Raw genomic sequence first — 12,091 nt, 5'->3', positions numbered from 1 at the left:
ATTGTGAGGATGTTTTTGTTTGCTTGGTTTTGGTTGGGATGTTTTTTTAAAGAGCATCATATAGATATTTATATATAAATTATTAATGTGGGAAGGGACACGGGGTGTACATCGCAGAGGGGCAGGCACACAGGGATTGGGAGGGGTGGGGGTGGCACAGGATGCTACGCAAAAACAGCCACATCTAACAGATGAGATCATCACACCAACGGGGCAGGAGGGGCATGGGGAGGGGGAAAGCAGGGGCCCGAGGAGGAGGGACCTGGCCCAAGACACCGTGCGCTGGCTGTCCCCACCCTGGCCACCCCCACCTGATCGTGTCCCCTCGTCCCTCTGCCCAGGTGCAGGGGCTCGGGCACTGCGCAGCACCCGCTCCTGGGCTCTGCTGGCCACCAGGAGGGGCACCTGCGAGGTCAGCCGTGGCCTTCCGGGTACACTCGCGCTGACAGCTTCTACAGAGGCTTGTCACTCTCCTTCTTCAGGTGACTAGGGGGCGGGCACGAGAGAGCAGAGGTGAGAGAGACAACAACCTTGACCTTACACCCTGCAGCCCAAGGAAATGGGCTTCCCGTGGTACCTGTAATAGTCCTCCTGGGCTGGGAGCGGCACACTGTGCAGTGGGTGATGGGCGTGCAGCCACTGCTGCTGCTCCAGTGCCAGGCGCTGCAGCTCAGCCGACTGCGCGTGCATGGCCTGCAGTTGATGCGCTGCAGACATCGGAGCGGACAGGGAGGCTGGCAGGTCCCGGTAAGGGGCAGCTAGAAGCAGGAAGGACAGGGGCACGTGAGGGACGGACAGGAACCAAGTACCCAGCTCTGGGCCAGAGCCTGACCAGCCACCTTACATGTACTCAGCAGGGCTACAGAGCACAGCCAATGTGACCTGTGGCTGATGGGAGGAGGGTGTTGGGGTTCACCCATCAGCCAGGCATTCAAACAGGTGCCTCAGCTCTCTGCACCTTCCCATCCCTCTCCAAGCACCACCACCCTACCACAATCGCCATCCTTACCAAAGAGCTGGTGACGAAGAACTTCGTTCTCGTGCAGAGGGTGAGGAAGGAGGGGGTTAGGGAGGGTCCCCGCTGGGTAGGGGATCCGGGTAAGGTGAGACCCTGATGCCAGGGGATCAATGAGAGGGTGCACCGAGGCAGACGCTGGAGGGCAGAGAACAGGGAGGTGTCAACGCCAGGTGGGCAGGCTTAGGGGCAACCATGCAGCTGGGTGAAGGGGCGCCAGTCTGGGACAAGTAGACACAGGAGGAACTCCCCAGGGGCACAGAGGCCCCTGTAGGGGATAGCAGGAGCCCTGGACATGGCAAGCTGGAGTGGGGACACATGACTGGCAGGACAGAAATGACAGCTGTCGCAGAGGGGTCTAAGAAGGACAGTGATGGGCTACTTTGAGGGGACAGAGACAGCACAGGAAACGAGCTGGGAAGAGAGCGGAGAGGGGATTGCATGCATTCTCAGGGGGGCCAGGTGGAGGGTGCCCGGGGCCAGGGGGCAGAGGAAGGAGTGTGGGCAAAGGATGGCGACTAAAGCTCAGTGCTCCTGCCTAGGGCACCACACCCAATGCTACGGGTCCCCTTTGGAAAGCTCCAGATCTAAAGGTGCGAAGATCAGGAAGGGGAGGAGATTAAGAATTGAGCTAAATCCAGAAGGACAAGTAAATGAAGGGGAGCAGGGGGCTGGCTAAGGGACAGTGACACAAAGGCAACGCTCCTTCTGAAGGTAGCAGCCCAGGCTGCTTAGCAGGGGCCTGCCCAGGGCTGGGGAGGGGGGGAAACGCAAGCTCTTGGAACTGTGTGGGACTGGGAGAGGGGTCTCACCTGCGTGAATGGCATCCTGCTGGTGCAGGTGCAGATGCGAGTGGATGTGGGAGTGCTGATGGTGGTGGGGGGTTACGTTGAGCATCTGCAGCCGGGCCAGGGGGTCATTGCCCAGGGCCGCCACCCTTTCGGCGTGCTGCCTCTCGGCTGCCAGCCGCTCCGCGTAGGACATGTCAGGACGCAGGGCTGGCCCAGCGGCCAGTGCCAGCCGTTCCCGCTCCAAGGGCCCGAGGCTCGGATGGAAGGGGAAAGGGTGCAGGCCTGGCGGGCCGGGCTGCAGAGCCAGGCCACCGTGACGAGGGAAGGGATCCAGGCCAGGCCCAGGGACCCCATGGAGGGGCTCCAGCTCACTCGGCTTCACCTCGAAGCCAGGCTTGAGGCGGTCGCGGAGGTCTCGTTCCCGGGCTTCGCGTTCCCTCTCCCGGGCGGCTGGGTCGCTGCTATACAGGGCCGGGACGTTGTAACCCAGAAGCCCGGGGTCCACGGCCCCAAGGGGCACATAGAAGGGATGGTTACGATTGCCAGGAGACATGACATGCGGCCGGGCGTATTCACTGAGAGTGCGCAGGGCTGGAGTGTCAGGACCCAGGTAGGGCGGCACCGTGGCCACAGCGCTGCCTGGCTCAAACGGAGGTCGGTGCGGCACTGGGCCCAGAGACGGGCACTCCACGGGGGCCCTGCCCTCCTGGGCCAGTTTCTGTAGGATACAGAGAAAAGTGAAGTAAAAAAGACGTACAGCAAAAAGGGAGAGTGGTCCCAAGTTGCCCACTGGTCTCCAAAGTTGATTGCCTCACCCCGCTGGACTGATCCACCACGCACCCTCCCGCCCACTCCCCCGCATCCTTTCGGGATCTGCTCCTTGGGCTGCAGTGGTCGCTCCTGGCCGACAGGTGGCGGGGCAACGCCCCCGCTCTCGGCCTCCCGCGGCGCACATCGTGACGCACTCACCACGCTGCGCTCGAGCTCGCGCTCCTTCTCGCGCTCGCGCTCCTTCTCCCGCTCCCGCTCGCGTTCGCGCTCCTTCTCTTCGCGCGCGCGCTGCTCGGCCTCGCGCCGCACCTTCTCCACCAGGTCGGCGCGCTTCTTGGCCAGCTTGGAGCCCTCCAGCGGCACGAAGTACAAGTCGCTGCGCGCGCACGAGTTGAAGCCGCGATCCAGGTGCTTGTTGAACCTGCCGGGCCAGCGCGCGCTTTAGGCGGCGAGAGCTGCTGGCGCGGCCCCGCCCCGGCCTCGGCCTCAACGACGGGCGCGCGGCCGGTGATGGCCAGGTCCAGTGTCCATTTACAAAGCACCACGAGAACGCAAGGCCCCTTAGGGCCTCCCTTCTCTCGATCCTGCATCCCAACCCCACCTGTACCCCATCTCACCCTCTCGCTCACCTGGCCGACTGACTGGCATGGCTGGGCATGTCTACCACCTTGGGAGGGGGCGAAGGGCTGCGGGCCGGGGGCACTGGACTCTCCGGGGCCTCATACTCCTCAGCCGGCTCTTGCTTGATCTGCGTGGCATTCAGGGGAGGCCCTGAGTTTGGGGCCGCAGGTGGCGGCGGCAGAGATGACAGGCTTGTGGGCCCCGCAGGTGGCAGGGGTCCGGGCCCCACCGTGGGCGAACCCGGCTTGAAGGTCCCAGGGCCTGCGGGCGGGGAAGCGCCTCGATAGCCCGGTGGGGTCCCTGTTCGGAAGGAGGGCGGCGACCCAGGCTTGTATCCCGGTGGGGTGGCCGTCTTGTAGGCTCCAGGGGATGGGGCTCTCTTTCCATATGGCGGGGGCCCAGGTGGGGAGGCTGTTTTGTAGCCTGCTGGCGACGAAGCCACGGTGGCAATGACCGTGGAAAGGGTAGCGGAGGAGGTGGTGACCGGAGGCACGGCTGGGAAGGAGTAGGGCGCCCCTTGGGGGCCCTGTGAGGGGGACGGATGGGAGCAAGGGTAGGAGCCTTGAGAGTTGGAAGAGGAGGCGGCTGGGGGTCCGCTGGGGCCTGCTTGGCTGTAGGACACCTGGTTGTGAGAGGGCGGCAGGTGTGCTGGCCCTGGGGGATAGGGCCTCAGGGACCCCAGAGAGGATGACATGGTGTAAGGGTGAGCGTGGTGGGAGCCACTGCCCTCCAGATGGGGGTATGCTCCAGGGGGAGGGGGCCCGGAGCTCCCGTGGTGATGCTGCTGCTGTGTCTGCGGCTGCTGCTGTTGTTGCTGGTGGTGGTGGTGGTGGGTGGGGGCTGGTGGGTGGGCAGTGGACTGGCCCCCGGTGGAAGGAGGGAAGGGGCCTGGGTGGGCATTGCTGTTGGCTAAGAGGCGGCCGTATGGAGGAGGTGGAGGGGGGCCCTGGCTCCACACAGCTTGGGATGGGAGAGAAGGCTGAGTGTACTTGGGTGGCTGGTTGGAAACAGAGAGGCTTGTCGGCGGTGGGAAGGAGTGAGGATAACTGGGCAGCGCCTGGGAAGCTGGGTACTGGGAGGCAGAGGAGGAGGGCGCACTGGAGGAGACGGCTGCCGAGCTGCTGCTGGAGGAGTAGGAATACCTCATTGGAGGGGCTGGGGCAGAAGAGGAGGAAGCAGGGGGGAGAGGATGGGGCGAGGGAGCCAGAGTAGGGCCCTTCTCAGGGCCAGGAGGAAGGCCTCCCATGCCCTGCCCCATGGCGTGGGGGGAGGACAGATGCCCGGGCATTGGCTGGGCACCCAGGCCTGGAGGAGAAGCCGATGCGTTGTTGAGGGGTCTCAGTGCCGGTGGGGGAGGCAAGTTTGGTGTCACGTGGGGGAACGTGGCTGGTGGCGGAGCAGAGGGCAGGCCCCCGCTGCCCATGGGAGTGTTAGGTGGCTTGGCTGGGGGAGCACCAGTGGCCCCAGAGCTTGACATGGAAATGGGGGTAGTGGGTGGGGGGTGCTGCTTGCCCCCACTAGGGGCCCCCACTGAAGAGGCAGCCCCTCCCGCTTTGGAACCCATGGGAGGTCCAGACAAAACTCCACCAGCAGCCCCCGAGTAGAGCTGTGGGTGAGGCGGGGGAGCCCCGGGAGCAGCCTGGAACATTCGAGAGGTGGGGGGCTCCATGGGAGCATGATATCCAGAGGGTGTCACGGAAGGATGGGATTCAAAGCCAGGCTCTGGCTGTCGGGGGGCACTGTCTGGAGGTGGAGGGGAAGGAGGAAAGAGTGGAGGTGGGTGGTAGGGACGTGCAGGCCCTTGGGACAGGCCGGAGGAAGAGTCGGAGTCGTTCTCCACACTTCCGGGACTGTAGATGCTGGGGGACGTGCTCCGGTTGTCCTGGTCAATGTCCCGGGGGTCACTGCTGCCATCGTCATTGAGGCTCCGCCCATCCAGGCTGTCCAGATCCGAGGGAGACTGGGGGCGGGGGAGCTCCTGCGGTGGGGAAAGCCGGGTGTCCCCCTTTTCTGTTCCCGTCACAGCATATGGCATGCTCAGCTGAGAGGGTGTTCATGCCATTGGGAGCAGCCCCACGCTCCCCACATCCTCAGAAAGGCCCACCCCTTCCTTAGGTGTCCCCGCCAACATGTCTCCCGTCCACAGCTGACCCAGATCTCAGGCTGCACTGCCTGCATCCACACTGCTCACCTCGCTCCTCTGGGTAACCAGCCCCAAGCCCTCAGTCCCTTCCAAAAGGACCACTTCTGTATGTTCTTTGAATAATCAAAACACAGGGACCTGGGTAGCATATTAAGCCACGACCAACAGTGCCAAGTACCCCTTTTGGGTGCTGGTTCGAGTCCCAGATGGTCTACTTCCAATCCAGCTCCCTGCTGATGCGCCTAGAAAGGCAGCAGAGGATGGCCCAGGAGCCTGGTCCCCTGTACCCGTGTGCCTCACCGCCATGAGGTTCCTGCTTCAGCCTGGAGAGTGGCAACAGATGGAAGATCTACCCCCTTCTCCCTCCATCACTCTGTAAATTGTTTAAGTGGTTAGAAGACTGCTCGGGGTTCACGTCCCACCTCAGTTTTAGTCTTTTTTGGTGCGTTGGTCTCCTCACTCTCGCTCTCTGAGATCTCCTCACTCCGGCCCTGCTTGTTGGTCTTCGGGGTGGAGGCTTCCTCTACTCGGGCCTTCTGGGAGAGGGACAGAGAACATTCCTGCCTTCTGCCTCTGGAGCCTCAGCCAGACAGGAAGTTCCTCCCCCCGCCCTGGCCCCAGCGTCCTTAGGGAGAACCTGAGCACAGGAAACCTTGGCCGTCTGCCTGGACTTCTCGGCTTTGCCATCGCTGCTGGACGTGCTGACCCCTCCAGGGGAGGCCCGGCCCCTCGATCTCAGTTCCTCCCGGGGCCCAGGGGCCTCTTTCTTCCGTCCACTCCTCATTGACATCTGAGGGCAGAAGCGGGAAACAGGTCACTCTTGTTTCCATGGCTCAGGGCTCCTGAACCCAGTGCTTCGTCCGGCCCTTCCGTGCCCCTTCCCTGCCCTTCCCTGCCTGCATTCTGGCAGACTTACTGAGTCTTTATTCTGTCGGGTCTTCATTCTTCAGGCTGTGGAGACCCCATTCTCCTCTGCCTGTGCAGCTGAATACAGAAACTTCTCTGCTGCACCCCAAGTTCCCCACACCTGTGGCCTAGGGAGCAGGAAGCAGGATCTTCACGTTTCCAGTGTAAACGCCTGGAACTTGCAGGATCTGTTTGCAGGGAAACCTGTTAGCAAAGAAGGCCATGAGAGCGTTCATGCTGAGGACTCTGGGTATTATTGTGCCTGTCCGAGGGCTCAGTGGTTCAACCTTTGGAACAAGAAGTACAGATGCCAGACGTAGCTGGCTAGTCCCGTGTACAACCTCAGCTACCTGAAAGGGAAATCTGCTGACCAGACAATCTGTTATCTCTGGGTAAGGCATACTATCAGAGTGCCTGTAAGTCCCAACCCAGGACTGCCGTGCCATTCTTAATCACTCAGGGGTGTGGACACATGGATTCTAAACAGACTTACAAAAGAGCATGAAAAAAATTCAGCAGGGGCCAGCACTATGGCATAGCAGGGAAAGCAATGCCGGTATCCTGTATGCTCCAGGCTCAAAAATCAACCGCGCTGCACTTCTGATCCAGCTCCCTGCTAAGGCACCTGGGAAGGCAGCGGAAGGTGGCCCAGGTACTTGAGCTCCTGGCTTCTTCCTGGCCCAACCCATCGTTGCATACGATTTAGGAGTGAATCAACAGATAGAAGAGCTCTGTCTCTGCCTCTGTTTATAGCCTTTCAAATAAATTTAAGAAAAGAAAGGCTGAGAGGCAGGCATTGCAGGATAACACGTTAATCCACGAAGTCCCAGGTCCTCTGCTTCTGATCCAGCCTCCTGCCAGTGCACCTGTGGGTCCCTACCACCTACATGGATTCAGGTGGAGGCAGAGCTCTGGGCTTCAGCCCAGCCTAGTCCCAGCTGCTGCAGGCATTTGGGGAGTAAACCAGCAAATGGAAGATCCATCTCTGTCCCTCTCTCTGGCACACTCTGCTTTAAAATAAAACAAACCTAATTAAGACATAAGGGGACTCAAGTAGTCATTCACTGGGTACCTTCTTTATGCCAGGACCTTTACCTACATAATTTCATTTAATATTTACAACCAAGCCTGAATGGTAAGCATAATTACTGTCATCACGGAGTAAGGAAGCCGTGCTTCAGAGACTGATGGTGTCTCGCCCCAGCCTCACCCAGTGAAGAGCAGGGGGCACAAGCAAGCCCACAGCCCTGCCCCACTGCCCTCGGGAATTGGGGGACCGAATTCTCAAAGGCCTTGCCCAGTCACAGAGATGGGACTTCACAACAGGAAAAGCTTGGGCCATTCTGTGACCCAAAGGAGCACATCCCTACAATTGAAAAACCAAACCTGGGTATTCCCGAGTTGCAAAGCCTCATCAAGATGTGCTCTGCAGCTCAGTCGGCTCTGAACCCATGGGCTCCGCAACTGCAGGTATAACCACTTGTTTGGATCAAAAATTTGCCTTTAAAGAATCCAGAAAACAATGCCAAATGCACTTCACACACTGCAGTGAATTGCCACGATGAGGTGTTGCACACCACCAGCCACAGTTGACTGTCTCTCCAGCACTCAAGCGCTGTTAGCCTCACGCTGTGTGGCTGCAGCAAACACATCCAGCCCTCCTGTCATTACTCTCTAAATAATGTAGCATGACAACTGTTTGCACAACACCTACACTGCATCAGGCAGTGTAAGTGACCCAGGAGGATGGCCCGTTTGTATCAGGAACTTAAGCATATGTGACTTTGGGTATCTGTTGGGAATGGGGGAGGGGATACTGCAAACAACCCCCCAACCAGCGGATACCAAAAGGTAACTGAAGCTGAGTGTGTTCGGGAAGACTCACAAGGCCAGCGAGCACACATGTAGGATCAGAGGTTCCTAAGACCTGCACAGGAGCACACACCTCCCCACGGCATATTCAGCTATATATTTCAGCAGCAAGGCAGGTATCCTTTTTATTTTTAAATATGTATTTAGTTGAAAGGTAAGTACAGAGAGAATCAGAAGAGTGATCTTGTCTGCTGGTTCACTCCCCAAATCCCTGCAACAGGCAAGACTGGGCCAGGCCACAGCCAGAAGCCTGGGATTCCGTCTGGGTCGCCCAAGTTCTTTCTGCTACCTCCCAGGCGCACTAGGAGGAATCTGGAATGGGAAGTGCAGAGTAGCAAGGGTTCGAATGCCTTGAATGTAGGCAGCTGCCCACACAGCAGCTTAACCCACCGCACCAAAACACATGTGGCTGCAACACCCACATGGCCACTGGTTCAAGTCCCAGCTACTCTGTTTTCCATCTAGCTTCCTGCTAACATGCCTGGGAAAGTAGCTAAAGATGGCCCAAGTGCCTGGGTCCCTGCCACCCACATGAGAGACCAGGATGGCGTTCCAAGCTTCTGCCTGGCCCAGCCCTGGCTCTAGTGCCCACTTGGGGAGTCAACCAGCAGATGGGAGATCTATCTCTGTAACACTACCTTTCAAATAAATACTCCAAAAGATAAAGCCCCCAGAGACAAGTATATTTACATGTCTATATTCAGCTACATTCATTTGTACTTATACTTCTTGCTAAGTCAAGTTTATCCATATTATTGACTGTAAGATCTTTTGAGAGTAATAATGTTATTTTTGTACTGTTTTCTTCCTTTTTATGTTGATAATCATGTATACGTGGTTGTTCTTTATGTTGGCCTTTAACTCTCTAACTTCAGTAAGTTCTTAAAAAATTTACATATTAATTTTCATTTTACTTGAAAGGGAGAGTGAAAGAGACACATTTGCTATCCACTGGTTCACTCCTCAAATGCTTAACAACAGTCAGGGTTGGGCCAGGCCAGAGCCGGGGGTCAGGAGCTCGCCTGAGTCTCCCACATGGGCTGGAGTGTCCGAGTACTTCGGCCATCACCTGCTGCCTCCTCCTACAGCGCCCATCCGCAGGAAGCTGTGTCGAAAGCACAGGAGCAGGGACTTGAGTCAGGCACTCTGGTACGGACACAGGCATCCTGAGCAGGGTCTTCACCACTGTCCCAAACGTGTGCCCCTCAGGACGTCCTTATTCCTGAACTAAGTATTGTCAGACTGAAGCAGACCCATCGAAGCAGGGAGGCCCTGGGGCCTTCTCAGTGGCTTCTCACCCATTCCCACAGAACTACAGAGGCAAGGTGCTGAGGAGTGCAACCTAGCCAGGAAGGCGAGTCACTCGGCCTTGCAAAGTAGCCAGGCAAATCTGCCAAACTTTCCACTGGTGCTGTCTGCCCAGCAAACTAGTCACTTTCCTTTAACTATGGCATCTGCCACCATCTTGAGTTTGTGGTGTGGACTGGTTTTAATGATATTATCAAACAACAAAGGCAAAAAACAAAAGGGGAAAGAAGGCTGAAGAATACTGGGACTGGTGTGTGTTGGCCACCCTCTGGCAACAAGGTTCCCATCTCTCCTTCCCATCACAGAACCCCAGTCCGTCAAGCACTAGGGGGTCCCAAAGGTCACAGAAAGACAGCAATGTCCCTGCCAGCTGAAATCTGGTAAGAAGGTATAATGAGTAGCTTTGAAGGAAAGAGCCATACAAGTGTAGGCTGATCCTGAGTGCGAGTGGTGGCATGGCAGGGGAGCGGAGGGAAGGGGCAGGGGCTGCATGGGGAGGTGTGCTTCTGTCCACAGTCACTGCACTTGGTATTCACAGAGCACCTACTGTGTTCAGGGCAGCTGGCTCGGAAGCAGTCCCCTCCCCTCCCTTACTACAAAAGGAAAATGACAAAGACCAGAGGGAGGAGGAGGTGGGCAGGGAGAAACAAGCCAAGAGCCCTAAGAATAGGAAAAGAGATTAAGGGAAAATTCTGGGCAAGATGTCAGAAGGGAATACAGTGGAGTCAGAGTGTGACAGAGTCAACTTCACGATCCAGCCCCATCCCGTTATTCAACCAGATGAACACCACAGCCCTCAGGGCAGCCCACGCCGGCTGACAGCAGCACCCCACCTATACCTCCTTAGGACCACTACAGCTCACTGCCAAGGGACTTTTCCAAGGTCACAGAGGGGCTGCAAGGACCAGATCCAGGACTCCTGGCTCCCATGCCAATGCTGCACTAAGCCACCACCTGGCCTCTCTCCTGAGCTACCCTCCCCTGGAGGCCCAGCCATTCCTGTGAGGTGAGTGGAGGGAAGCGGTTGCTGTGGGGCCTGGGAAGATGGGAGACCTGGGAAGTCAACTGGAAGAAAATGGAAGACCATCAGAGTAACGAAGCCAAAAGGACCACTGTGGCCCACACATCCCTCGGGGAGGGCAGAGGCCAGAAGAACTGGCCAAGAGGCCGGCCAGCATCTACAAGAGCATGTCACACTCAACAGCACCACCAGCAAGCACCCTCCTGAGCCCAGCCAGCAGTTCCAAGGACACAGCCCTGGGCTGAGCTCAGGCCAACAGACTGAGCCCCCACCCACCTGACAGCCCACTGGGTTGTTGTCATGGCAACAGAATGCCCAGCTCTACCCCAGAGGAGAGCTTCCCAGGGGTCCATCTGGTGGCTACCACCACCCAGTTGCTAAAGCCACTCTTCCCTCCTCCGTACTCTTCTGGGAAGGAAGCTGAAGGGTGTCTGCCCAGGTAGTCAGAGTCCTGGCACAAAGGGAGATTTTTTTTTTGTTTTTAATCTGGAAGCTGTGACCAAGGTCCACCATCCCCCCTCCTTGGAGATCAGAGCTGAGGGACCTGGGATGAAAGGCAGAGGTCACAACTTGTTACAAGTACCTCTTAATTCTCTTCTCCACCCTTTCTTCCAACTCTTCCTCCTCCCGTGCTTTGCTCCTCAGCAGTCAGACCCACGCGACCCACCCGGCCATGGTGCCTCTCTCTCTGAGAACTAAGGAGGACTGGACTGGGGGAAAACCAGGGTCAGAGGCCCTCAAGAGTGGGTCACAAAGACACGGCCTTCCCGCCCCCGGCTCGGGCAACCTCACGCTCTCGGCAGGGGTGGACCTCTCGCGGGCCCTGAGCAGCGTCTCCCCAGGTTGGATTCCCCTCGCTCATCAGCCACAATCCGCACCCCCCTCCCACCTACCACACCCCTTTCCCTTCTATTCTGAACACCCGACCCCTCTGGGATCCGAAGCCGCAGGTTCTAGGCCCGTGGGGGTTCTTCCCGGAGCTTTCACGTCCCCACCTCGCTGCCATCTCCCCGATCCATTCTGCCTTCGCCCCAACCCCACTCACGGCTTCCGCGGGCTCTCCTCCCCCACCCTCCGCCTCGGCGTTCCTCCCCTTTCAGTTCCCGGCTCCGGGCCACCCTCGGCCCCCTCGGCCCTTCTCCTGGGATTCTCCCTCTCCATCCTCCCTCCCGATCCTTGGTGCTCGCCCCCATTCCTTCTCCCGGGCGGTCCAGGTCCCCCGGCCTCAGGCCAGGCCATGCCCGCAGTAGTGGGGGAACGGGATTGTTTTTTTTTTTTTAAATCACAAATGGAGGCGGCTGCAGGAGGGGGAACTGGAAGGGGTGGGGGCGGGGAGCCGCAGGCCCGGGCCGGGCGGTTTCGGGCCCGGACCCGGGTGGCGGCCGATCTTACCTGGCCGGAGCTCGGGACGGCTGGCTGGCTCCGACGCGTCCGGGGGGCGGCGGCGGCCGCTCCCCCGCTCCCCACTCTGCTTCCTGGCTTCAGTCGCCGCCGCGACGCCGGCGGCGGCGGCCCCGACCCCCTCCGAGAGCGGCCCCCATCCCCCTTTCTCCCCCCACCGGGTCCCGACCGTCCGCCGGCCCCCGGAGCAAATCCCGATCCGCGCTCTCGCGCAGCCCGCGCCCCTCCCCAGCCCCGGCCCG

The 12,091-nt window shown here is 59.1% G+C and overlaps 1 protein-coding gene across 2 annotated transcripts; it reads right to left on the bottom strand.

Moving 5' to 3' along the window:
• Positions 1–25: 25 nt before the first annotated feature.
• Positions 26–11,908, bottom strand: ATN1 (atrophin 1). Of its 2 annotated transcripts, XM_040978820.1 has the most exons (10): positions 11,841–11,908; positions 6,258–6,451; positions 5,994–6,131; positions 5,765–5,877; positions 3,207–5,180; positions 2,776–2,998; positions 1,828–2,524; positions 1,010–1,153; positions 578–758; positions 26–486 (listed from the first exon to the last, which is right to left on the bottom strand). In XM_040978820.1, exons 2-10 carry the CDS (start codon positions 6,282–6,284, stop codon positions 453–455), a joined length of 3,531 nt encoding a protein of 1,176 aa, XP_040834754.1. In that variant the 5' UTR covers positions 6,285–6,451; positions 11,841–11,908; the 3' UTR covers positions 26–452. The 2 variants fall into 2 exon arrangements, with proteins under 2 accessions (XP_040834754.1, XP_040834755.1); XM_040978821.1 differs by lacking the exon at positions 11,841–11,908 and having other exon boundaries at positions 3,207–5,176; positions 5,764–5,877; positions 6,258–6,881.
• Positions 11,909–12,091: the final 183 nt, after the last annotated feature.

Source organism: Ochotona curzoniae, unplaced genomic scaffold (genome assembly GCF_017591425.1).
Source record: "Ochotona curzoniae isolate NIBS_2020 unplaced genomic scaffold, NIBS_Ocur_1.0 contig_2927, whole genome shotgun sequence".
Lineage (NCBI taxonomy): Eukaryota > Metazoa > Chordata > Mammalia > Lagomorpha > Ochotonidae > Ochotona > Ochotona curzoniae.
This window is presented reverse-complemented; position numbering and strand designations above follow the sequence as displayed.

Bases quoted from the DNA above. Each gene is read 5' to 3' on its own strand.
- ATN1 (XM_040978820.1), bottom strand. From the start codon at position 6,284: ATGAAGACCCGACAGAATAAAGACTCA. The intron at 2,525-2,775 runs GTGAGTGCGTCA...TGTATCCTACAG, and splicing joins GCGAGCTCGAGCGCAGCGTG to AAACTGGCCCAGGAGGGCAG. The intron at 1,154-1,827 runs GTGAGACCCCTC...TCTGCCCTCCAG, and splicing joins GCAGGATGCCATTCACGCAG to CGTCTGCCTCGGTGCACCCT.